General features: G+C 38.7%; 1 protein-coding gene across 1 annotated transcript; it reads left to right on the top strand.

Moving 5' to 3' along the window:
• LOC137258341 (retroviral integration site protein Fli-1 homolog) lies at positions 1 to 27,370 on the top strand. Its single transcript, XM_067795988.1, has 7 exons — positions 1 to 592; positions 20,933 to 21,136; positions 22,475 to 22,618; positions 23,096 to 23,146; positions 24,652 to 24,723; positions 24,880 to 24,927; positions 26,736 to 27,370. Exons 1-7 carry the CDS (start codon positions 1 to 3, stop codon positions 27,257 to 27,259), a joined length of 1,635 nt encoding a protein of 544 aa, XP_067652089.1. The 3' UTR covers positions 27,260 to 27,370.

The raw sequence follows: 27,370 nt of genomic DNA on the forward strand, positions 1-27,370 counted from the left end.
ATGTTTACGCCAGCGAATTTTGTCTACGGAAATTACGACCAAGTTAACATTGGTGACGCGTGCCTGAGGCAGGAAAAGATTTCTATGAGCTTGGCGCCTGTCAACCACGGGGATAGGTACAGCAGTGTTGACACATTGCAGGTGGGTGCACGCGACACCATGACAACCTATTCCCAGTATTCCAGAGTCAAGATGGAGCCAGCAGACCGAGGGGGTGGGGCAAGGGGGTGGATGGACTCCCAGCCCAAAGGCCTCACCCCGGGGATTGTTCAAAGAGATGATAAGCTAATTTCCTCGGGGGTACCTACCGTGAAGAGACTGCCGGATAATCTTCCCCATCCCCCAAGACATGGATATCCTGCTCCAGACAACTCGAATTCCGTGTCGGAAATTGTCGGAAATGATCCTCGGAAAAGTGCCCCTCAGCTTGTGGGGCGTTCGACGCTAGGTGACAACGTCATGTATAACTTTCCAGGCTCTCCTTACCTACCTCAGAGGAAACAGCCACCCCTCCGTCAATCCAGCTTCTCACCTACCCCCGGGGAGGTCACATGCACGGAGAAAGTCCTACCCAAGGTGTTTGTACCGGCAGGTGAGTTGACGGTAACTGACGTTACAGCGGGGCTGGGAATTTAACATAATGATGTCTCAATGTAAGAAAACATTCAATTGTTTGTATGCATTTTTAACTCTCATAAAATAGTTGATATACTGTGAATCCTATTATGAGAACATTCTAAATTTGAAAATTTCGCAAATAGCCTTAACTTACGAATTCACGAAAAAGTCTCAATGACTTAAATCAATTACATTCAGTAATTACGTTTATAGCGGAGATATTCATTTTGGTATCCATTTCCAGTGTGACTTGCCCAAGGATGCATTGGTCTAGGAAATATATATATAGATATATAAAAGCGGGAAAAAACTAAATCAAGACTGAAGAACGATAATTATGTTATTTACTGTATACATGTACGTCATGTGTACGTATGGAGCAAATGGTTTCTTAGGGTGGGCTTATGAAACTGATTTTTACTAAATCTGATATGAACAAAGCATTAAGAACAATCTTATTGAAATGTCTAAGTAAACATCACATCCGTTCTCTGGTGTACTCTTTGTAACATGTGTTTAATTGTCATCGTGTTTGACCAAGGTTTGGATTGTTTCATATATCTTTGTGTTATACAACCAATCTTTCTGATATATACTATAAAAGTACTGAGAAATCTGCAGCCATCTTTATAGCCATACCTCGAGCCAGCAAACACACTACCAAAACGGTCCATGGTGTCAATTTTGAAGATGTTTCAACGTCCCTCAGTTTTTCAATATAACATTACAAACTACATTTTTAAAGTGAAGCATGGGGGAAGTCCTGCTTGTTTAAGAAATGTGTAATTCTGGTGGGCCGTTAATTGCGTGTGTGTATCACCTGCATTTCGTTTTTCGCTCATCTTCGGAAACGCGGTTGTCATGAATTGTCTGGAGATATTGGTTATCCTTTAGGTGACAGTGAGTCATCACAACCACTGATCATTTCATTGTCAACCAAAGTCTTCACACTGTGTCTTCACGTGTACATTGAAGACTGTGCACCTTGTGACCGTATAAAGTTGGACTTTATTAATCCGGGCTAGGCTGATGAGCGTGTTATTCTTAATGAACGATAGTCTGTTTACAGTGAAAACGTACCGATGCATGTCACTTGAAACACAAGAAAATAATAAAGTGACAAAAACTTACGAATCCTTGCCAACTGAACATTTAAATCTGTTATTTCTATTCAACTTAGGATAAAATATTGTTTAGCAAACTATCATAGTTTCAAAGCGTTATTGGCGTGTATCACAAGGGGTGTGCACATTAAATGAAACATCGCGTATGTTTGATCTAAGTTAAGGCTCATCACGTACCGCACGTGCAGTTGTTTCACTGTTCCAACTACTGCGCTTATCCCCTTGTAATACAAACCAATAACTGTGATTTGAGTCTATGGCCGTATGTTAAACAACATGTATCCTAGTTTGATTTACTTTTGTTTAAAGTAAAATTTATCAGCACGATTTTACTGCAGACTGTATATCCTGTTATTACTACTTCCACAGTTTCGTATGTAGCATATGCAGTTCATGAAGATTACCATCCTAATAACACATACCCGTTCCAATTCTGAGGTTATGACTGCCAAATACATCAAACATGACCATAGCAGTATTTCCAGCTCATTTGAAACGCTCACAAAAATATGTTAGCATGAGCAAAATTACGAATATAGGTCCACTATGTCTAAAGTGCTTCATTTGAAACAATTGAACGTTGTGTTGCATTCTTATCCCACACAGAAAGTTGTGTTCTTTTTCCATAGATATTTACGTGATAAGTATTTTACCCAAAACTTTCTGTTCTATTCCATAGTTAAAGAATATGTAAGGGAGAGAGTCCTGTAACCACTGACGTTATGGGCAGAACGATCAGTTCAGACGAAGGAGAACCATCAGTCTAGTTGTGCTTTGAAAGGACTGTTTCCACATAGCAGTGAACAGAATACACCAATCGTATTTGATCAAATCCATAACTCCGGGAAGAATTTATTTTCCGGGTATCATTGCACATCGAATAATCATAAATATGGTATATACGGTGCACATCCCAGCGGATGGGGAGCACCTGCATCTAGCGAATAATGAAAGAAACGTGTGTATGTAACTCGTTCATGTAGGAACACTATGAAAGGACTTGTTCCACTCTCTTCCTTAACTGTTTTTTTTTTCATAGAAATAATAAAAGCTTGATATTTAAGGGATTCTTGGATATCCTTGGATTCCTAAATCAATCGTGTTATCATCGATCGTGAATAGCACCTGTCATGTATCAGTATAACGTGTGATTTCACGTGGTGCACAAAATGTTATATCCATACAAATTTATCACTTCAACTGCTCACTATTAAAGAAGCGTGTGTCCTTGAAAATATAAATGTGTGTTATTTGACTATGATTAAGATAATTGCCACACAATTACCTTCTTTCCATAATAATAAATAATACTGTTACAACACAAATGTAATATATGTAAGTGATGATGGCTTGTCATTAAAGCGTCAGTATTAATGGTATAAATTATATTGATAGTCCTTTCTTTTGAAAAAGGAAAGGAACATGGTAAATATGAATATATTATGTCAGTGTAACAATGACAGCACGCATTATTCATGTAACTAGACTATGTAATCACTACATGTTAGTTTCATAACCAACATTAGCTGTCATTGCTTTTCCTTGAATGACGCGTATGTTAAGCTGCAGTGTCAAAGAAGAGAATGTTTGCTTTTGTGATGTCATTGTCTTTAAGTCTTATGATGCTGGTGCCTTTATCATGTGGACCAGGTCCTAGACTTTCGGAGCTCTCTTAGCGCTAAGATAGTCGTAAGTTCATGTTATTGTATGGTACTTACGAATATCTTAGCGCTAAATGAGCTTTGGAAATCTAGGGCCTGGTTAACAGCACCACCGACACGTCCCGCTAAAAGAACAAAGACTCCAGACAACTCTGTCTTCATTAGTCTTGAAGTCAATTAATTTTTAACTAAAAATTACTGACACGGGACTATAAAAGTTCGACATCTATCAACCTGAAACATAAGTTGCTTAAAAATTGTTCCAATCGAAATAAGAACACATCGGGAAAAGTAAATATACATGAGTCAAGCGTGGTGGTGACAATAATGCGAGGAGACAAGGAAGCACTACCTATGTTCGATCAATACTGGTGCCGTTATAGGTTTGTAGGTGGTCTTACACCAAATAAGACGTGGTTGAGTATGTTGAAACCCTTACTGTTTTATGTGGTATATGGTCAGTTAAAATTCATAAGCAACAAATAATAGCGGTTGCATATTTATATTTTTAGTGTAACGTATATATGTTTGGAAATTACATTACCATTTTGGCGAACACCTGGTGCCTGGTGCGAACACCTGGTGATTTGTGGGTAGGTGTGGTAGCCTAACTGTTAAAGTGTCGCGCGGAAGACCCGGGTTCGATTCCCCACGTTGGTACAATCTGTGAAGCCCATCTCTGGTGTCCTCCGCCGTGATATTGCTGGAATATTGCTAAACGTGGCGTAAGACAAATACTCACTCGCTGATGTGTATTGTTCCGTTCAAAACGTTGCAACACCATTTTACCTTGCACGTCATATGTAAACTCAAGACTGATTATCATCTGTCGTATTTTAGCAGTAAATAAACTTTTATCCTGTCTAGATGATTACCATTATACGGAATTGCCGGTAGGTTATATACATCATACACTATACTCTCCACTGGTATAACAACGTTCGATCACGTTCTTCAAATACATAAACATTTAAACGTACATATGAAGAGTTGCATCAAAATGACATCATGTAAATAAAGGTAAATAAATGCCGCATTCATTCACACAAAAACATTGTTTAGGTATTTTGTTAATTTTAACACTAGTCGTATAAACTGTTTATATTCAGGATATTTAGGTCATCTGTGTTTGTTCAATTCCAAACAAAACAATCAAATTGAATTTGATTCAGTGTCGTAATATTGTTGATGTGCCAAATTCCTCTGAGGGATTTCTAATGAGAATATGTGTGATTTTTCTCCCTGGCCTACACCACTATGTAAAACAGGAAAGTCACCAAGGGGAATCACCGGAATCAAACTGTTTGATTTACAAACGATGTGATTCAAATAAAATTATTCTTATTTAGTAAATGAAGCAATGCTAAAGACACATAAAAACTATTGTTCCAAGAACGAATTGACATAAGTGCGAAAGCTGACATAATGTGACATGTTCAAATTGTCCTTACATTGAAAAGAGACTTTTCTGATTACATCTAAAACCGAATTCAAAAGAGTCTTTGTACGGATATTTCATACTTTATTGCTGAAATATATTTTTATCTGGTCTGTATACTTCAAACAATGTAGACCTTTATCAGGAAAAAAAAACATTGTAAGGCTTGATGATTTTGTTTAAATTGGCATTGTAGAAGCTGATGAATAATCAGAAAGGAATGATATTTTATGGAGAGTGAGTATAGTTTTACGTTGCACTCATGATATTCCAGCCATATAGAGGCGGTCTGTAAATTGTTGCGTCTGAACCCGACAATCCAGTGATCAACAGCATGAGCATCGAGATACATTATGGATGCGTTATATTATGATGCCTTGTTTCGGCATTAGAATCTGTACTGAAACAGCGACATACAATATGATAAAGAAGTTGGTATTCATCCAGTATCCCACCTTTCTAAAACTTTGCTATGAATATGTAATGTAGGAAGCAGGCCAGCTGTATTACTCCAACTAGGAAACACAAATGAGGAATACCGTTAACTCAGGAGACATAATAATTATAAACACCCCTATACAGATATAATGTACTCATGATATGATCTACATAAGATGCTTACCACGTGTAATATCCAGAGGAATATGCATCTCAATGAAAGTGAATATTCTTTAAAGAGAAACCCGTTTTTCAAACAATTTGAATGGTTTATTTGCAAATTGTGTAACGCTGTTGATCAGAATATACATAAACTCCACAGAGCTGCTTCACTTATTCACAACTCATGCTGAATTGTCTTCATTGATAGTTAAATGGACACGAATAAAATATCGATCACAGTACATAGCCGGTGCATCTAGAGGTATTACGTGTTACATGTATCTTCTGACAGCGCTTTAAAACAGTTATACAGACTGGATTCTTACGCTATGTAGGTTCTTAGTTGTTAATAATGGTGATGATGATGATGAGGATGGGGATCATCATCATCATATTTATTCGCAGTGAACACGGTATAAATGTGTAAGCACTGTCGTCAGATTGGCGTGCATGTCAAACGTTTACCATGTCTAATGAGGAAAAAGTGTTTTTTTACTAAATTTTCATGCAGGTAAAATGTATATTTTTCTTCCTAAAGCCTTATACATATGGGCACACGTATAATTTACCTACTGACATAGTGGGGGAAATACTTCATATCGACATCACTTTACGGATAGAAGTAAGAATCAAATTAATTCAGCACAAGTCAATGTTTACTTACGTGTGTACACAATGGAGGATAATGGGTTCAAAGCTATATTTAGGCATAATGAAGACAGAACATCTTGATGGAATAAACAGGATTTCCACAAAGTTTTAAATGTTTAAATATACCTCGCAGCAAAACCTCCATACAGTTGGAAAAGAGATTTTCAGTAAAAATTACAAATGTTAATAGGCTAAAAACAAATTGGTGCCCTTAGATACTTTGACATGCTGCAAGTAATATCGTCATTGACACCCGATCAACACATTACCATCGAATGTGGTTTTTTGTTTCTTTAACTTTCCGCCACTGTCAAAGATAAGGGCATTCTTTCATTTACCCGTCCTTGTATTAGATAAATGAGACACGTTTACCTTAAGATCTATAGTGAGAACTGATCGCTTGAACGTGAGACCCAATCAAACGTCATCACAAGGGAAAATCATATATTAATGTCTGTGACGTTAGAACAAAGGGTTTATTTTACACCGTGTATTACTAGGTTTGTTGTATTTCACCATACACGTCGTGTTAGACATAGCACTAGTGAACAGGTAATCAGTCAGTACTTGAAAAGCAAGGATAAAAGCTGTGGCATTTTTTTCATGACATATTATACCATTCAGATGCTAATATTCTAACTACTGTGAAGCTGGCATTTGCTTGATCTAAAGGATGAAAACTGAGACGTGAATTTATAACAGAATACAAACGTTGTCGTGCATGAAATATTTTGTCTTCCCTGTTACTTCCCAACTTTTCTAATACCACTCATACATCACTTCTGTATAGCTACTTCTGACAGTTCTGAAAATATATACCTTTTAATGCATTCTCTTAAAATATTGATAAGAAACTTTGCATATTTTTAAAACAAGAAGTGAAAAAGACGTTAAGAGAAAGATGAATGACATGTTTTAACGTTTATTATCTGTGGTTCGTTACAATTGTTTTCACAGCTATTTAAATAGCTTTAACACCCATCGCAGTCGATGTCGGAGGAGAATCTAGTCTCATCATCCTCTGGTGGTGGCGTTTCATATTTCTTATATCTCGTTCTAGCTATGTGCATTTGAACTGACATACCCTAGCCCCTACATTAAATGTTGCATCTGTATTTCATTTAAAATGACCGTGGCTACTAACAGTGTTCCCATAAATGCAATACCTGTGCAAGTATTGTTTTTTGTCAGACACTCTAAGTTATCTGTCAAAAACAATAATTCAATAGGTAATGCATTTATGAGAACACTGTTATTTGGCGCGGTCGTTTCATAAATCGCCTGGAGATTAGCCTGTTGTAGGAGGATCCAGATCATCGGAACATTGTGTTTCTATTTAGTCTGGTGTAACACTACACGTCGCCTTGGTAATTCATCATAGAGTAAATGTTGGTATGGCATACTTCGAAGCGTTATGTTGGAGGTGTTACAACTCTGCCATAAAACGAATAACGTAAATGAGGTCAGAAATGAACATTTACTTGTTCAAAGATAAAAGGACTTCTTGATTTCATTTTGCCGTGATTTGGATTTTCCTCATTTTAAGAATAATTCAAGACCAAAGAGATAAGTGTTTTCTTAAAGTGTTTGTTGTCCTACATTATATAGGCATATAGGCCCTGTGTCTTTTCCTTGTGGATGTCAGCAAAATTTAAGACGATGACAACGGTCTGTAAATACGATATAATCCAGTCGTGACCAACAAAAAACTGTGATTGATATTCTGAGCACTGGAGATAAATGAAACAAATACGTTTAACATTTTTAGAGCATGCAAAATGCGAACGCGTTAGAGAAGGTAATATGTGTCAAATATTACATCTGGATCTGTTTCAATTTCCTCGCTGTTAAACCTGTGAAGATCCGGGTTAGAATTGATTTTCAGGAACACATGCTTGTCGTAAAAGGTGACTAACGGGATCAGACTCGTTGACTTCATTGACACCCGCCATCGATGCTCATGATGGTGATCACTGGATTGTCTGGTCCACACACGATTAATTACAGATTGCCGCAATACAGCTTGAATATTGCTAGGCGCGGCATAAAACTAAACTCACTGACTCACTCCTCGTTGTTGTTTAGTGACATGCTATAACAACACGGTAAATCACAGCTAATACTACCTGAGTTAAAGGGCAGACATTGGCGTAAACAAACAACAAGACTATCCACTATCATCATACAGAAAGTGATCACAGTTTCCTTTAACGTAAAAGGATAAAATAGCTGAGAAAATTACATGTAATAATGTATCAGTGATGGCACCAGGTGTTCACGAAAAGACAACCTGTGCAGAATCTTTGCTAGAATTTGCAGATTACATTGTACGCCTCAACTGTATCAAAAACAAGTGGTTATGAATCATTATTAAACACACAATATAGTTTTTCAAAGCAGAAGGGTGAGCAATAATTTTTCACCACTTCCACCCGTCACAGACATACACAAAGCCAAGTAAAGAATCATTTACAATAGCACAAAGAAACGACTCCCACTCACACCAAGTATGGAAAGGTTCGCGGCTTTTAAGACTTGTGTAAACCTAACCCTAATATAAATATGTTTAATATTCATACGCATATAGTGGCGTGATTCGCACATTGAAAGCTCCAATTGCCAGCCTCTAAATAAGTTTATTACGAAAAAAGGTCTGTCAAACATAATCAAAACATTAGCGTTAGTTTGGGTAGGCATATTGGCCCCAAGTAGCTTAGTCTAAGTAACCCGGCTAAAAGAGAATGCTTTTATATCGAATGCCTACATTTGTGCCTGGCCTCAACGACAAACGCATGTTTTAAGTGGCTTTTAGTAAGCTAAACAGGAAGGTATTTCGTACTTGGACCTGGCTTTCATTGAGTCGGGGTTAGAAATCACAATATAAGACACGATATGTAAATTTTCGATACTCCATATCCGTTTTAGTGTGGCGTGAGGGTTTCCAACGACATGCACGTGTTGGTTGTTTCTTGCCAGACCATTCTAACAACTCGGAGCGTGTATGTCATTGTAGCTACATATAGATATGTGCCGCAAGGGCAAGCTGCATTGTTTCTGGGAAATATTCGCTTTATTTTTATAGGATCCTTCAGCCGATGAATGGTTGGGCGTTGCTAGCTCATTCACGGTATTCAGCACTCTGGCATTCAATAGTAAAAAATATAGAAATGAAATTAAAATGCGCAAAACACATTTTACAGTTTATATAAAATTTACGAATAACATATTTGGGTTTTTTTAATTTCAAGAACGTACAATGGTTGATCAATATAGAATCTCAATATGATCGGTTTGCTCTCGTTAAGTAAAAACTGAGTTTTCTATGTCTAATGATAATTTGAATATAAAATATAACTTTACGAATAACAGCTGAATAACAAAACATACGTATAAATGTGGTGTTCCTCTCAAGAACATGATGTAATCTGGTGACTATATCATTCTGTTTCTCATAAACACATATCAAAGTAAAGATTACCTGAGCGGTTGTTCCGTGACATTAACAGTGTTGTACAGAGACATATGTTAACCGACATTACAGGGATGTATAAAGACATGTAACCCGGCAGTTATTTATGAAAGGGTGGCGGGGTAGCAGAGTGGTCGATGATACAGTCTTCACTCACAAAACCTGGTTGGAGTCCCCACATGTGTGCAAAATGTAAAGCTATATGGTTGATTTGGTAGGTAATGAAAGCAAGTGGGTATATAGATACACACATACATGCATGCAAATATTGACGCACGCACACAAACACACATAAAGATGACTAAGATCATATAGGCATATCTATGTAATATATAAATGCCCTAATCATGAACAAGACAATATATATGCACCAATCATGAATAGGACACTATACATGTACTAATCATGAACAGGACAATATACATGCACTAATCATAAACAGGACAATATACATGCACTAATCATGAACAGGACAATATACATGCACTAATCATGAACAGGACAATATAAATGTACTAATCATGAACAGGACAATATGCATATACTAATCATGAACAAGACGTTAAATCTCATTTCATCATCGGCCTTTCGAAATAGATATGAAATGTGCAAGTAAATAATACACACACGTTTTGTCATCATACATTCACAGAAAAAATGCGGAGAATAATCAATAGTTTGTTTCTAGTGGCAATTTATTTTCAACAAATATTCATTTCACGTGTAACATGTTTATACAGGGTTTAAAACGGTGCGCTTGTTTAACTGCACTAAAATATGATTGGAGAGACTGCGTCTCGATCTAACATAATGTCCTGGGTTCGGTTCCCCACTTGCTTATAGTGTGTGAAACCCATTTCTGGTGTGCCCCGCCCTGATATTGCTAAAGCGGCGTAAAACTAAACTCAGTCACTCATCTAGTCAGCCGATAAGATCAAAGCGTGTACAAACGCCAAACAAATAAAATTCCGGACATATGGCTTAAGCATGTACTTGAACGTGTGTATAAGTATTTGAACATGTGTATGTGTATTTGAACATGCGTATGTGTATTTGAACATGTGTATGTGTAACTGAACATGTGTATGTGTAATTGAAGATGGATTTGAACATGTGTATGTGTATTTGAACATGCGTATGTGTATTTGAACATGTGTATGTGTATTTGAACATGTGTATTTTGAACATGTGTATGTGTATTTGAACATGTGTATGTGTATTTGAACATGTGTATGTGTATTTGAACATGCGTATGTGTATTTGAACATGTGTATGTGTATTTGAACATGTGTATGTGTATTTGAACACGTGTATGTGTAATTGAACATGGATTTGAACATGCGTATGTGTATTTGAACATGCGTATGTGTATTTGAACATGTGTATGTGTATTTGAACATGTGTATGTGTATTTGAACACGTGTGTGTGTAATTGAACATGGATTTGAACATGTATATGTGTATTTGAACATGCGTATGTGTATTTGAACACGTGTATGTGTATTTGAACATGCGTATGTGTATTTGAAAATGTGTATATGTATTTGAACATGTGTATGTGTATTTGAACACGCGTGTGTAATTGAACATGGATTTGAACATGTGTATGTGTATTTGAACATACGTATGTGTATTTGAACATGTGTGTTTGAACATGTGTATGATCCTTCCAGCACCTACTGTACTGTTATTCGGTACAGTCACTGTAAGCATATCGCATTAAACCACGGAAATGCTGGGAAACCTTGCGCTGTATTAATGCACACGGGGTGATAAAACACATTTTCCTTCCCAGGAAAGCAATAACATATGAATTTGTATGCACGTAGTATTCTTTGTGTGCATGTCAGGTTTATGTGCACTAATAGTTTTCGGAATTCTTAAATACTTCAACTCCACCTTCCACCACGTGTCAATGCAGCATAAATTATTTCGGCATAATGTCAGATACATCATCATGCATCGTTTCTTGAGAGTTGATCCCGACGAGAAGGTTCTTCTGAAACACTTTCAGTTCTAACATGCCAGTTGGTGCGCATTGCCCACATGTTGTCTGTGCCGGTCTCTTAACGGGTTAATTATGAAACCAATATACTAAACTGGTCCTGTGGCATGATGCGATTGCGTAGTCGTCACACCCTATTTCTATTGACGTCGAATCAGTATAAAGACGTGCAAGATAGCGCGTAAGCTCCTGGTTGTGCCGTCATAGGGGTCGCTCATGGTTGTTTGTCCCGAGGGTAGTGAGTAAACGCTCACCCCCTCCACTCGCACTGGGCCGGGCGTTTGGTACAAAGAAGGCGTCGCGTCGCATTCTACTTCAAGGTTTGAATTTACAAACATAAAGCTTCTTTTCTTGTCGTAACATCCCTCCTGGGAATCTCGTATCGACGCACGCAAAACAAAACAAAATGGAGAGGCAGTTTAGGATTCTAGTGTTGATTCACGTTGCGTCCATTACTGTAAGAACAATAGGAATAATTGGAAGCGGAACAAGAGTCATTTACAGAGGTTAATGTGGAAGTAAGACTGGACCTGAGCCCTTTTTGTCCCAATATTAGGGTCCGAAACCCCTTGCATCGGCATCACGTGCATGTGTGGGGCATCTGTTAGCATGCACACCATATGATCGGCCATTGTTTAGGCAAGGCTGGAACTGAGACTATCGTGTCCTATAGCACGGTTACAAGAGCAAATGTAAAAGTTCACAAAACTAGCGACATATAAAAACATGGTTGGGAGGGATCACACGAGGCCAGCATGGGATGGGAACCAGACAGTCCGTATTTGTTTATCGAGTGCAAAATTTAAAAGGGGAGGTAAAAGTGAGAAAATGTGGTCGGAAAGAGTCAAAGCCCCCACCCTCGGCCGGCAATAGCGGTGTTTGGACAGGACGATACAACGTTGACATGAGGTGCAATTTCTGTTTATTGTGGCCATTAACAGGTGCTCGTCCCAAGAGACTCGACCGTACTGTATTGTAACAGTCTTGCTCCGAAGGGGGGTAAGAAGAGTTTAGATGCGCCAAGGGAAAGGGTTATCCGGGGTTTTATTTATTTTTCATCTCAGGGGAATATGTGTAGGAGGTAGATATTTCATTCATGTTTTTAGAAAAAACTGCCGGGAACATTGTTCCAGTGTCGTAAAATCATTGACGTTATGGGGCCTCGATGAGTCTCCAAGTTTGCTTTTGGCCTAATTAGCGTCTGTGAGATTCCATCATGATAATATCTCCAAGAAAAGTTCCTGGTACTTCGATATTGGTGTCATCCCCGACTTTCTTTATTTCATTCATTTTACCGCTGCATTCCAATCTGAACTCATGTCATTTGATTCATCGATACCTTTCTGTGCCGTTGGTGCTTTTGTTTTGTCTTCGGTTCTTGGGATGATGGTGTGTTTGGTATTTTTTTTCTTTAAAAATATTATCTTTTTGCCAAACACCGACGTTTTATGTTTTGGTGAAACACCAACTCCGTTAGATTATCAATTTTGAAATATTAAATCGCATCACATGTTTTAATAATATCTTACTTCATCTGAAAATATAGTACAAAACTGATTTGTTTAAACATAGATTTAAAAATCAAAACCAAAAGTTCATTCGCTGTGTATTTCTTTAATAAAATCCGATATTCTTTCTCATATTTATTCACGTTAACGTCATAAACTCCGCTAAAAGGCTGGTTGTGGAAAAAACACGCTCCGTGAGGCTAATATTTCAATACAATTTGAAACCTAATATTGTATAGGCAATTCGACATTTTGTTTTCCCAGACAATGTAAGACTGTTCAAGTGATATTCTCAAAATAGGTCAAACTAACCGTAACCCCCATAACATTCCGTCACATTGTTCGAGTCTCGGATCGGAACCCACAACCGCCAAACAAATAAAATTCCGGACATAAGGCTTAAATTGATACCAATATTGTCATTAACACGTAAATCCGAAATGGTTGATCATAAACACATGTGGTGGCCCATTATGACGCACGTTTTCCGCATCCGAGTAGGGTCAGTTCTTGATGTTTGGCTAAACAATATGAAATCCATTCGGATGTGAATTGTTCACAGTTTCGTACAGTGGTTCCGTCCATTCTCACGGTAAAGTATGGACTCGTGGTGAGAACTGGTGCTTTCTCGTTACTAGTTTTCACACGTGAAATAAGGTGATTCTCAAACGTTGAACGAATTGCATCCACAGCCTAACTCTGAATGTAAACCACAAATGCCAGGAATGAAGCGCCGTAAGTGGTCGTTCTTAGAACACGAGCGAAAATAGAGCCATGAATCAATGTTTTGCAGCATTTTTTAAGTTTGACGGGTTTAAATGCAGCGCTAGTTTATATTTCTTCCTCTATTTTTGTTAAATACTAGAATCAATCATGTTCCGATTTTCCATTATCATTGAAAGAACGTTTATATATGCTTCCCCTTGAAGCAAAATAAATATTCTGTAATTTATATGAAGACAATATGGCGAAATGTTTCAGTTTAACATATTATATACATGTTTGCTCAAAAAATTATATAAAATGAGGACTGTTTAAATTGAACGTGGCACTGCCTGTACCAATACCCCAACAATTTCACGGCTGTAGTACGCCTCAAATGGGCGTCACGTATTGTCTGGAATCGAACGCAGGCTTTCAGCATACAGGCCCTGAAGTAAATATATCCAAGAAAACACACTCAAGTCTAGATAATGGGGCAAGTCTAGAAAAGAGAAAGTCTCAGGGCTCCTTTTCATTGTTTTTTATTTGATTTTTACTATGAGCATTTTGTCTCTGTAAAATATGTTCATTTCAGAGACTATATGTTAGTCTAACCTTAGAGCATCCATACAAAATGACGGTAACAAAAACATATGCATGAATCTGGAGTCTTGCGTCCAACTATGTGGTTTTCTGAGATTCTTTAAGTACAGGGGGAAAAGGCACTGTGAAGCTGCTGGCATAAAACTTATACCTATGTTCATTAAACATAAAACATCCATCATCGATTAGCCCTCGTTCCTCAACATTAGTAGTGCAACTTCAAAATGCCATTGTTAACTGATAAGAAAGTTTCGTATCACTGTTCAGTAACAAACGAGAGCCCTGAGCTAACGATGAGCTTTACCAGCCTGACTGTGTCAGGATCACCAGAGCCCTCTCTGATGCATTCTATCCTAATCTGTAAAACATAATAATAAAGGCCAAATCGACAAAAGTAAACGTATAACCATGTTCAATAAAGATAATACAAAAAGTCACTCTGGGACATTTCTCTGACATGGATAGTTTTCAAAGTCAACACTTGAGATATAAGTGAACGGGAATAATGTCCCTAACTCAACACAACACAGGCAGACGTTGGTTTATCTGTATCCGCGAGTTTATTGCTTGATCTTGCTGAGAACAAACCAGATATGCCTTGTAGTGCGCACAGGATGTGCAAGCAATAACAACATCCTCTCTGGGGTGTCCGCCATATTTATTCTCGTGGAAAAACGCGTGATCTCGTTGATGAGCTTCACTGAAAGAAAGAGTGCTTATTTTTTCATCGACTTTGTTTGTTTCGCCGCCAAAGGAGATTGTTCCTCGCGGAAATATTTGTCCGTAATGCGAATTTAAATCAGAGAACCTGTTGAGCAGATGCACAGAAACGTGTGACGTCATCAGTTCCTGTGCCTGGAAGTCATCAGGAACAGTGCGATGTTCCGTATCCCATGGGGAAATCAGAATGGCAGTGATGGACCGAGGCATACAGACAATAACAAGATTGACGTGCTTTAGTAGAGGAATAAATAGTTCCTTTGCGCGTTTCTCTTAAGAAGGTTGCAAACGAAATAGTGTTTAAATGTTTACTTTACTCTTTTTTAAAAAGTTGAATTCGTTGTGTACTCAAGCGAAGTTAGTGGCCGTTCAAAATCACAAAGACATCATTTTTTAAAAAAAAATAAAAAAACGAAGAGACTGAAAGGTGGAATTTATGATGTTGCAATGGAATATATCCATTTTTCAATTTTACATGGTTATTCACGCTTTTGTTTTAGGTTTTGTTGGGGGTTTTGTTTTGTTTTGGTTTGGGTTTTTTTTTTGGTTTTTTGTTGTTTTTTTTGGGGGGAGGGGGCTGGATGTTTTGTTGTTTTTTTCTCTTTGCTGTTGTTCCTGTTTTAATTAAAATATGCAGGTAAAGCATACATGCATTCGCCTTGTCAGATGGGTTTTCGGGGAAAGGGTAAATTTTCTTTCTTCAATCTTTCTAACTAAAGGTTAGAGCCATGATGATTGTTTTGTGATTTGGAATATGTATCGGACTCATTTTCGAGATTTTCCCGAATATCTTTAATATTTTCTGTAGCTCACGTGTAGCTGACTTAAAGGTTTCTGATCATTGCTCATTGTTGACATATCGTCTAATTTAGAATTAAAGTATCCCAAAACCTCACAAATGTATAGAATTATAGACACAAGATGTAATGCTGAGTTATAACTGACAGTTTGGACATTATTTTCTTCTTCCGATGGTAATGGTAGAGTGTTGTTAACGTTGTACCAATGACTACATCGTTGGTAACAGTACATACCTGAATGACAAGAGGATGATATAGTTACAAATCCCGAAAGTATATCTAAAATGACAAGAGTGAAATATAATATGTATGATAAACGTTGTTTGCATACAGTGTATGCAATTATAATGATATCTCAAAAACATTTAACCCTATTGTAGCAACAACCGGTTTACAGAAGGAATTCACATGCTTGATTTCAAGGGTTTCAAGGGTTAAAATGGGCTTTTTCAGCACAGCTGTAGCTGTCTACAATATCGAACATTACTGCTAAAATGATGCAAGTAATTCAGAACCTTCGTTTTTGGGCTAAACATTGTTCAGCCTCTGCATATTTTAAAATTGTTTTTTGCTTTTTTGAAAAAGTTCAATTTTTATTTTCTATAAATAGTGTTGAATATTTTAATAGAATATGGTATCTTCACAGAAACATGCATGCTAAACATTGAGCATAAATGGTGACAAAACGACATCGATGCTGACGATCGGGGTGATAATAAAGGTTGATATATATAGTTATGTTGCCGAACTAAACATTGTTGAAAAAAATTATAAACTGAAAAAGTTGATAACTTTAACTGACATTGCTTGACAGAGGTAATAAAATCAGTACGAACAGTTGGTTTGTTTGTTATATGTCGCGCTCGACAATCCAGTGATCAAAATAATGAGCATCGATCTACGGCAGTATGATCAGTATGTAAATATGAAACGTCATCACCATTCAACAATGACTCTTTACTATCAGCTGAAAGATATTCCTTTACGTGTAAAAGACAAACTAGAGAGTAACATGGCATGGATGACTTAAAACAATACTAGTTTTCCACGAAGTGTTTGAGAAAAGATAAGCATGGCCTGCTCTGCTAATATCTCCCGTCCTACACACTCTGCTATAACAGAAGCGACAAAACCCTTTCCACATCCAGAAATCTCTCCTAAAAGCAATGTCGATTGTACAGTGACTTTATCATGAGCATATGTTTGTTTCAGCTGTAATACAGCTGATTTGTTTGTAAACAAATCGAATCGGGACTAGACAACCCAGTGATTGTCACCAAGCGATACGATGACAGAGCAGGTGTTTATGAATCTCTGAAAAAAAAGTGATGACACCAGGTGTTCGGGAAAATGTGAGAGTATCCTGCCCTATCGAGGGCACCTGGCATAAGTCTAATCAAGTCTGCCAAGTCTAATCAACTGGTCACCAGAAATAATTCGAGAACACAAGGTACATGCCCAAATAGGGAAAGGCATCGTCATATTTGTCACTGGTGCATCAAATGTCCTCCACCAGTCTACCACAAAACGTTTTGAAAGCTTCACTGATCATTTGAAATTTGTGACCTTGATCAAACGGTTTCTGAGAAAGAGTGGTATGAAGCTCTCTGAAAAAAATTTTTTTAAAGGTAAGCGCGTGTATGTGACCCAACGCCGCACGCGTCAGAACGACAGTATTAATCAGAAATATGGTGTAAAACAAGTACCCGCTAACACAGGCCTATCACGTTATTTTGATTAAACTCCACTGATCCTTCAGACAAAACTGATTAAGTTTTCCACTTCATTGACATTTGGGGTTCTCAGACATGATAAGGAAAATATCCCAACTCGATACAGTGGCGCCTCTAGAGCCTGAACAATAGAGTTATGATAAACACAGTAGGACTGAAACTAATAAAGACAAACTTCTTCCTCAACAGACACATGATGGAGTTTTCTTTAACACAGCCACATGCGCGACGGTGTTCCCATAGTCCGACATTGGAAAAACAAGTCTTTATGCGAAACAGAACAGGAAAACAGGCGAATTGTTGTCAAAAATGCGCCCATAACGCGAAATTCTGGTGCAAGCAAGCGCGCGTACTCCAACGGCTTCACCCAGGGTATGGCAGGGCTTCCGCCGTACTGCACTGGTAATCTCACACAGGTTTGGCGTACATTGCCAGAGATCTTTTCAAATCATAACCTCACATTATGTACATAGTCCACGCGGCATGAGATCCGGATATAAGAGAATATTAAATTCTGTGAAGCATTTATCTCAATTTTCACGTAGCGCGTGTGTCATACGTCGTTTTGGCATTTGCTTGGCGTACATGATTTTCGTATCGAATCGTCGCACTAGGAAATCAAACGTGCGACTTATTCAGAATACATGAAAAACGTCTGTTTACGTTGACGGACACTTATTTTTGTTTTGGGACGTATCCCATTTCTGAACAAAGGAGACGTATCTTAAACGGTCGCGTCTGAAAACAAATAACGGCTGGTAATGTAAGGTTTATTTAAATGTTTAATGTTTTCACTAAAACTACGAAATAATGGAATTATAATTATAAGATTGTTTAATTATTAGTTTGTATTCTTATTGTTCCGTAATAATTAAAACTGTGTCATTAATAATAGTGGTATGAGAAAATGTGCACTTAAATTTTGTATTTTTAAAACAAAATATTACTATCGTATCTCTACAGAGATACAATACTTATTGATTTAATTTCTTTATATTTTAATGGATTAACATTCGTCGGAGCATTGCATCTGTGTAAGCACTGATTCTAGCAGATTTCAGTGAATCACTATCACATTGTTTTCGATTTATGTAAACAATAAAACATATTCAGAGCAATGCTTTTATTTAGAGAAACGCCATACAGTCATTAAATATAGCGTAAAACTGCTTTATATTTATATCCTTTTGACCAACACACAGAAAAACCCATGTAGTTCCAGACAAAGAAAACACCAGTTCTATCATCGATGTGGGGCACATGCGCAGTTCCGTTTTACAGTAGAATCATTGGAATAATATGCATGTAAATTAATATGAATTGTAATTTTGTATTTACATTTTCCCAAAACAAACCATAAATATCGTATTTGTGAGTGAACACATCCTCAATTACGGAAAAAAAACTATACAGACATTAAATGCAGCATAAGATTAACAATTCACTTGCTCAGCACTCCAAAACACCACATCAACCAAGGACATGCATAGTTGCTAGTTACTGTACAGATACGGGAATGGGCATATTAAAAACTAGAAATTCACTGAAACTTCAGAAGTAAAATACTAAGACAGAAAAACACTACTTGTCGTTTAATTAGAATTAGCAGTTTGTATACATCAACATGGAGTAGACGGAAAGAAGTGAAGCTATAACACACTGAAATCCACGTCGGGTTAATTACAGTATGAATCCGCAGCGACAATTCTTGGCCCAGAGGAAGATGATGAAAGCATGAATTTTTAATGACCAATCCCAATCGCTCAACGACAGAGATAATACTTTCGTGACAACTAATACTTGAAATACGCCGAGCTCAGTGAATGGGGCTACTAAGATTTTGCTCGCTCGATACAATTGCTATTTGTGTTCACTTAACATTTGTAAATAATACATTTGTCCTCGTAATTAAGGCTAAATGGAGATGCTACCTTATTAACGACTACTTGTTAACAATGAATAAATTGCACCTCCTTAGCGAACGTCTAAATTATCACATGCAGAGGGTCTTCAATTAAATCAGCTTGACTCTTTACAGACCTGAAGGTTAAAATTAACACCCTTGCACGTGGCGGTCACCTTTTACCCAGTAGGGGACCCGCAGAGTCAAACGCGCCGTATCCGTAGGCTATTTTCAGCATGTCGGGTAACACGCGAGTTTTTGAGAGCGTTAAAGAGGTAGCACTGAAGTTGTTAAAAGGTAATTTTAATCTCGCCTGGTAGCAAAAGAAAAGGAAACCCTAACTGTAAGTCTCTAATTTGTGGGACAGAATCTTCATCGTATCAAAGGAGGACTTTTCGCTCGTTTCCTGTCAGTTTGTTTAAATGTTAGACTTCAGACGACAAAGATACACGCAAGAGAAAGGATCCCAGATAATTTCTATCACATGTTTGGACGTGAGTAAGCCATATTATAAAAGGCGTGATCCCACGCCGAATAAAACAGATCTAGATTTGTCCACAATACATCTACACCAGCAAAAGGCCTTTGCATGTACACATGTACAATCTCGGATTTCCGCCAATGGGGTTTCTTGGTTGATGCTCAAGGGCTGGGTTTGTTGAGCTTGTCATAACGCTTGGCATTCAGGTTCTGTTCTTAAGAGTTAAATCATCTTAAGTGTCGGAATCGCATATCAGTTTATCAAACTAACGTCAGGATTTGTATACAGCTATATCGTGCATTCGGCGTGGATGTGTTCGGGTGACTGGGTCCACGCTGCACCTTGCGCCAGTATATCTGACATATTCTTCACATGTACCGCTTTGTTGATCAGCCAGTGCAAACTACTCGACTAGCGACTACAACTATTGAAGTGATCTACGGAAATGGATTTGCTAGGGCGGATGAAGCATTGAAGCCTTCACATCTCCCTGTCACGTGTGCACGTTTCGAAATCAAACACTAGCTAGAAAGTTTCTTTGCCCTAGCCAATGGGCATTGCTCAATACGATGATTACCAGCGTTCATACAGTTATGATGAAGTGAAGCCGTTTCACACGTTTTGTACGAAGAAAGTTCCTAGATATGGAGAGCAGTATGAAATATTCCACACCTGCGAATGACAACGTTTAAAAAGCCATATAGTTGCAGTATATTCACAGACCTTCCTGTCTAGACTTTGAGGATCCGTAATTTCATTGTGGCTATTCTCCGGAAATAGCCCCTCCTAACCTTCAAGACAGGATAGTTCGTCCTTCAAGAACCATTGCATCCACAAAAGGGAAGGGAATATCACACCTACTCATTTGCATACAAATTTGCATACATTGGAGTAAGGTTAATTATGTTTTTGTCAGACCCACAGCTTTGGAGCGCGTGGCACGTGCAGCAGTGGGTGGACTGGGCTGCCCGGGAGTATGGCTTGAGGGAGGTGGACCCGACAAGGTTTATGCATGTGGACGGTCGCGAGTTGTGTCGGATGTCACGTGACGACATATGTCGTCTGGTCGGACCATATGAGGCAGAGGTGCTGTTTACACATCTCAACTATCTGCGACAAGGTGAATATAATTTTATTTATATCATTTATTTGTTATTCTTCACACATTGGTGGAACGCTGCCAGTTTTCTTTGATTTATCGTTCCACAAAGTTAAGCATAGATTTCTTTCGAGGATAAATACATACCAGAATGTGGTAAAGCTAGACCGGGCGATCTGCTGACGTGCAGTGGTGTTTTGTACTTCATCTGGAACCACAGTTAGTGTGTAGCTTGAGTTTAGCTCCGGACTCTATGTTACTTCAGAGTCAGCACGTCAGTCAGTAGGACATGGAAAGAAGTCGCGAAGTGTTGCGGGTCTGAGACACCATCACTTAAGTTAAACCTACACGAATCATTCAGGATTCGCAATTTAATATGTTCAATGGTTCTACTGAGTTCTCGTTGTCCCAATATTCCGATTGTTTTCAGTACCTGTGCTTCTTTATTACTGAAACTGTGGGCCACCCGATCATTTATATGCACACAGAAAATCAGTCAAATTGTGACAGATTATGTATATAGTAATATTTTATAAGACGTGGTTGGTCCATCACTTCTGTAGTATTTCGGGCACATACAGATCATTGCTTTCTTTTACATAATCTCGAAAACTGGCTATCGCGTCACTGGAATTTCTGGTGCATCGATCAGTTGATTGGTTTGTGTGCAAGGTCGCCGCCACACAACTGCAGCACTGCTGTGCGACGTCAGCCAAAACGTCTTAATACTTAAATTGTATAAGAGGCGGGTTGTGCCTCCCCTATTCGCGAACACCTGGTGTCGTCACTTGTTTTCGGTCACCCATTCATATGCTTGTAACAGTCATGCTTGCCTTTTGGGACTAAAAGGACATGTTCAACCTCATCACCGAGACGAGCTATTCTCTGGGTTGTTTCATATACTATGAGTTACAGCGAAATTCATACGACTTATTTTCGTTCAAGAATCAGCATCACAACAATGATTACTCCAGGAAAGGTTGAGGGGAACCTGCCCATCGATAAAAATATCTTGTCAACTGTTGGACTGAAAAAACAATTGGGACCAAGCAAGGTGCAATCAACTAGGGACATTTTTAAACATTCATTATATTCACATTATTAAATCATACTTTTTTTTCAAATCTCCACGAAGTAAATTTGGGAAAAACTTTCAATTAAGGAACATTGATTTGATGATTAGTCTTTAGCATGTGCGCATGTCGAAGATTGTTGTTGAAAATATGTATTGTTTAAAAGAAGCATCGATTGTTGTACATTCGGTTTGATGAGGGTGTATTGCTAAATGCTTGTACTGTCCAGTAATGAGTACTTGTATTGAGGTAACAAATTAAAAGTTTAGGTTTTGTTCCGTTACAGCGAGTTCGAGCTGCATCTCCCCCCTGTCCCCAGATAATCGAGATCGGGGGGTAGTGAACACCCCCTCCGTCCCGTCATCCCCAGGGTCGTGGTCCTACCCCACCCTGTCCACTCCCGATTCCATGGGGACAACACACAGGCAAGGTGGGAAAATATCATTTAACCCTGTCATGTTATGTTCATTTGGTACTACATATAACAACTAAAGACCTACTATATAAATCACATTTTTTATTGTGTGTGTGTGTGTGTGTGTGTGTGTGTGTGTGTGTGTGTGTGTGTGTGTGTGTGTGTGTGTGTGTGTGTGTGTGTGTGTGTGTGTGTGTGTGTGTGTGTGTGTGTGTGTGTGTGTGTGCCTGAGTGAATCATAACACTAAATTCAATTGCAAAACATCAAATGTGAATCCATATTACATTCTCTGGTATATTTCAAGTAATATATTTATAGGCAACGTTTTTATTTGGAGTTTCCTACTATTTTGTATCCATAATTATACGGCTTATTTTATATCCATAATTATACGGCTTATTTCGTTCTTAAAACTTTTGAAAAGTTGTGTTTCCGTGAGAATCAATATTTGGAGGGGAGTAGTATTTAATTGTTGAGCATACTGTATTCAGATGCTGACCTGGCCAAGTCTCCATGGCTGTCACAAGGCGGATCTCATCACGGTGAGTGGACGGTCACGCATGACCTGAAGAAAGTCACGATCGTTGATAAATTGCCTCGCGGAAGAAAGTACACACTTGTATGTGGAATATGACGTAACAGTTACAAATGTTAACGGCTGGAAGATATCGCCTTATGCCCGTGTGAATATGACTACTCCTTCGTATAACTATTTCATGATTATTTCAATATTGCTCATACATGAGTGTTTATCTCACCTCTCTCATGAATGTCGTCTTTTGATTGGCTGAGCACTCTACTGTTATTTTCAATGTGCCCCGCTTACAAGCAAGGTACATTGCATATAGCCCGCTGCCAGCAGCAACTCATTCGGTACTTCGTGGTAGTTACTTCGAATAACATGAAATGACGCATGATGCACGGAAATTACCGATGTTTTGCGAGTGGAACGCAAACAACCATCGAGGGTACATCAACCCATGCCGCTCCCCTCATGACCAGTAAACAACTTATAACAAACCTTCGTTTGCCAGGCCCTGTATGAGCTCCTTCCTAGCACATAATATCTACCTATCTATTAAATAGATAAATGTACGTGTTTGAGATATCTAGAACATTGAGCTCTGACAAAGGACAATAGTTTGGTAGAAAAGATTGTCTGTAGGTTGGAAGGGCTTTCCGATTGTCTAGTGTTAAAGCGTTCGCTTGTCAAGCGTTGCGTTCGATTCCCGACATGGGTACAATGTGTGAAGCCCATTTTTGATTATTCTGGAATATGGCTAAAAGCGGCATGAAGATAGGCATAAACTCACATGAAGGTAGGCACTCCAGAACCGGCTGCCAGAGCGTCTGTGGGTTATGAGGCAGCCATTAGGTGCTAGTGAGAGCGTGAGTGAGTGAGTGAGAATAGTTTCACGCCGCTTTCATCAATATTCCAGACATCTTTCGGCTTGCGGCTTCTAGCAGTATACCAAATGTGTTCAATGATTTCGTGTGACAGGCACACGCCGTATTCACTAGCTTTCTCAACCATTGTATGCTTGGTGATGTATCGGGAATATGACATAAACCTCATGACATGACACAGTGAAAAATATATCTGAACTGCAGCAGATATGTTAGAAGATAGAATTTTGATAATGATAAGTAGAGTGTTGAAAGTCATTTACTTCGTCGGTGTTTACAGTCAGACTGGACGCCCTTCTATTCTAAACTGGTAAATATACTAAAACCGTTGATCTGTGTCTTGTATCCCTCTGCAGGTAATATTGTTCCTTCTTGATACGCTTGGCGTCTTTGTTTAGCTAGTTTGAGGAAATGGATTTTGACGGAGATAGGCACTACAGAAGTTTACCAGTTAGATGATATGTACGAGCACGCGTATGGTGTTGACAAACAGCATTTATTATATTATGTGATTGATATTATTTGTGTGATGACCTACGTTGGGCGACTGAACAGTTATGCAATATGTCCCCAGCAATTCTTAATTATTTGATTTTATGATTGTTTAAGAAAATACTCAGCACTGGCTGTTCTATTTCAGGATTCAACCCTGGTACATTTCCCGGTGTCACTAAAGGTGGGATGGACCACAGCGCCTCCTGGCGAACCCAAGGTGAGATAACTATTCCCTAGTACAATTGTAGGATAGTAAGCTATGATTTTCTACTTGTTCTTGGTTTCATACGAATGTACGCTTTCTTTTATACCACTGGTATCTATGTTTAAATGTATATGTAACAACAATTAACTCAGCCAGTTTTTGTTGCAGATCCTTACAAATTGTTTGGGCACTTATCAAGCAGGCTGTCAAATACAGGTTGGTACTTTGTCAATGACGTTTCGTGAAAATGTTTCACATGTCATATAAGGTTTCCACACTCAGGTAAGGTTCCTCCAGTGCATCATGGTTGTCGTGTAAATGGGATCAGGTGGCAGACAGATATATATACCCGTTACAGTCTCGAAGGCTGTTCGAACGCTCGAAGAATATTGAACATAACTGAGAGGAATGAAGATTATATGGATATCAACTTCTTTATATGAGAACACAACGTTTCATCAGGTGATGAAGGAGTAAGCATTAACTCCGAAACGTTGTGTTCTCATATAAAGAAGTTGATATCCATATAATCTTCATTCTTATGCATTTCACTTCTAAATGCCCTTCAAAGACATAACTGAGAGGGATTGCCTGGTAGTTGAAGTACGTCAAGCAGTAGGTCCAGGTTCGATCCTAAATATGGATGCGGTGTTGGAATTCTATTATCCCGTAATGTTACTGTCGTATTACAATATGCGGACTAAACCACGCCCACACAGTCTAATCCTCGAAATGAAACTACATGTACAAAAACATACATGCCATGTTTTGTTGATCCAAAAGGATTCAGCTTTGCGTGTGAACGCCTCAACATATTGTTGAATACATATAACGCTGTAATCACAGCCTTAAACATGTTGATCCAAGTTTTTCCTTTAAAACCCAGTGAAAAGAAACAAATATGTGAGCTTGAGGTAGTACATAAATACAGTTAGTAATACATGTTTATCAAAATATCGAAGTTCACTCATCTTGAGGCGTTTGCCCAGTATTGCACAAATACCCTACAAGGATGAGTTACGTGTGCACAACATGATGAACCTTACAGATTGTTCAGCTTGGCCTGATCAAGTGAATACTTATACATCACATGACCGTGTCACAACTGGTTGGGGCTTTGTTGTGAATAGGTCAGTTGATTGTCAACATGTCCGAACAGCCGAGACACTGACATCTCAGTGTCGAGAAATCGTCAGCAGTATCCTAATTTTCTTTAAAAATGAAGGTACATGTGGTTTAACGTTTCCAATATATGCGTGCTTTTCACGAATGCAACATTAACAACATTCGTTTTCCCCTATTTAATGAAGGTAATTCCACGTGCCGTTTGTGCCATTTGACTTCTCGGGTCGTGCATATGTAGAGTAGATCAGGTCAAGCTGAACAAGCTGTAATCTCAGGTGTGGATGGAGTAGAAGACATATTGGACTATGTAGAGACTACGGCAGATATTGAGGCACTAGCAACTCGGATCAGGTACTCAGGTCATTAAGTCCCGTCAGAAATTTCCGATCGTGTTGGATACCCACTTTCTTCAAAACCTTATCCTAGATCGTCAGCACTAAACCGGTGCAAGTGGAATCCACCAACATGGTAAACGTTGAAGACCCTCATTACTTCGGGATTTGCTCCCTCATGATACAAACATGCCTCGGTATACTGAGTTGTAGACACAATGTATCTAAGTTCACTCACTCACGGTGCAATTCGACGAAGTATTAATGTTATGTTACTATTTATATTACACAGGGAGTGACTTGATGCCCCCAGTAAAAACCATGCGTATCGGGTAGTAGAAATATGGCACCATTATGTATTATGCTGTCTGTGACGCCGTACATCGACTTGTATGTCGATAAAATTAGTTTCGCAAATCTTGCGTGACAAAATATTGTTTTAGCCTCAAGATGACTCACAGAGGGCCATCATCCATGTCTGTGTGATTGGTCTCTGTATGTGTGAAATACTGCCGATGCGACATAAAATCTTCATTCACTCACTCATTCAGTGTCTCCTCGTTCCAGGAAGCGGTCAGATCCAGCTGTGGCAGTTCCTGCTGGAGTTGTTGTCGGACAGTCGGAACGCACCCACCATCACGTGGGAGGGAACGAACGGGGAGTTCAAACTTGTAGACCCTGATGAGGTCGCCAGACGCTGGGGAGAGAGGAAAAGCAAACCCAACATGAACTACGACAAACTGAGTCGTGCACTACGATACTACTACGACAAGAACATCATGACGAAGGTTCACGGCAAGAGATACGCCTATAAGTTTGACTTTGCTGGCTTAGCTCAAGCCATTCAGCCCGCGGCCCCTGAGCCCAGCCCTTACAGACACCAAGACCTTTTTCTGTCAAGTTATGCACCGCCTAAGATGAACTTTCCCAATGCTTATTCGTCCGTTCCGGCTGTAACACCAGGCATTCTTGGAGGCCCCGGAAATTACTGGTCCGGTCACAACGCTAATATCTACCCAAACCTCCAGAATCATGTTATGGCCAATCCGCCGGGCCACGTGACGTCACATGTGGGATCCTGTTATGCATGAAGGTTTTATCGTTGAAAATTGCAGTATATTTATAAATATATATACATATATCAAACTGAACCTTGCAATATATTTATACATACCAGTGGACATATTTATGTGACGACCTGC

Source organism: Haliotis asinina, chromosome 12, assembly GCF_037392515.1.
Source record: "Haliotis asinina isolate JCU_RB_2024 chromosome 12, JCU_Hal_asi_v2, whole genome shotgun sequence".
In the NCBI taxonomy this organism is placed as follows: Eukaryota; Metazoa; Mollusca; class Gastropoda; order Lepetellida; family Haliotidae; genus Haliotis; species Haliotis asinina.

Coding starts and splice junctions, on each gene's coding strand:
- LOC137258341 (XM_067795988.1), top strand. CDS start 1: ATGTTTACGCCAGCGAATTTTGTCTACGGAAATTACGACCAAGTTAAC. Junction 21,137..22,474: donor TCTCAACTATCTGCGACAAG/GTGAATATAATT, acceptor GTTCCGTTACAG/CGAGTTCGAGCTGCATCTCC. Junction 23,147..24,651: donor ACAAGGCGGATCTCATCACG/GTGAGTGGACGG, acceptor GTTCTATTTCAG/GATTCAACCCTGGTACATTT.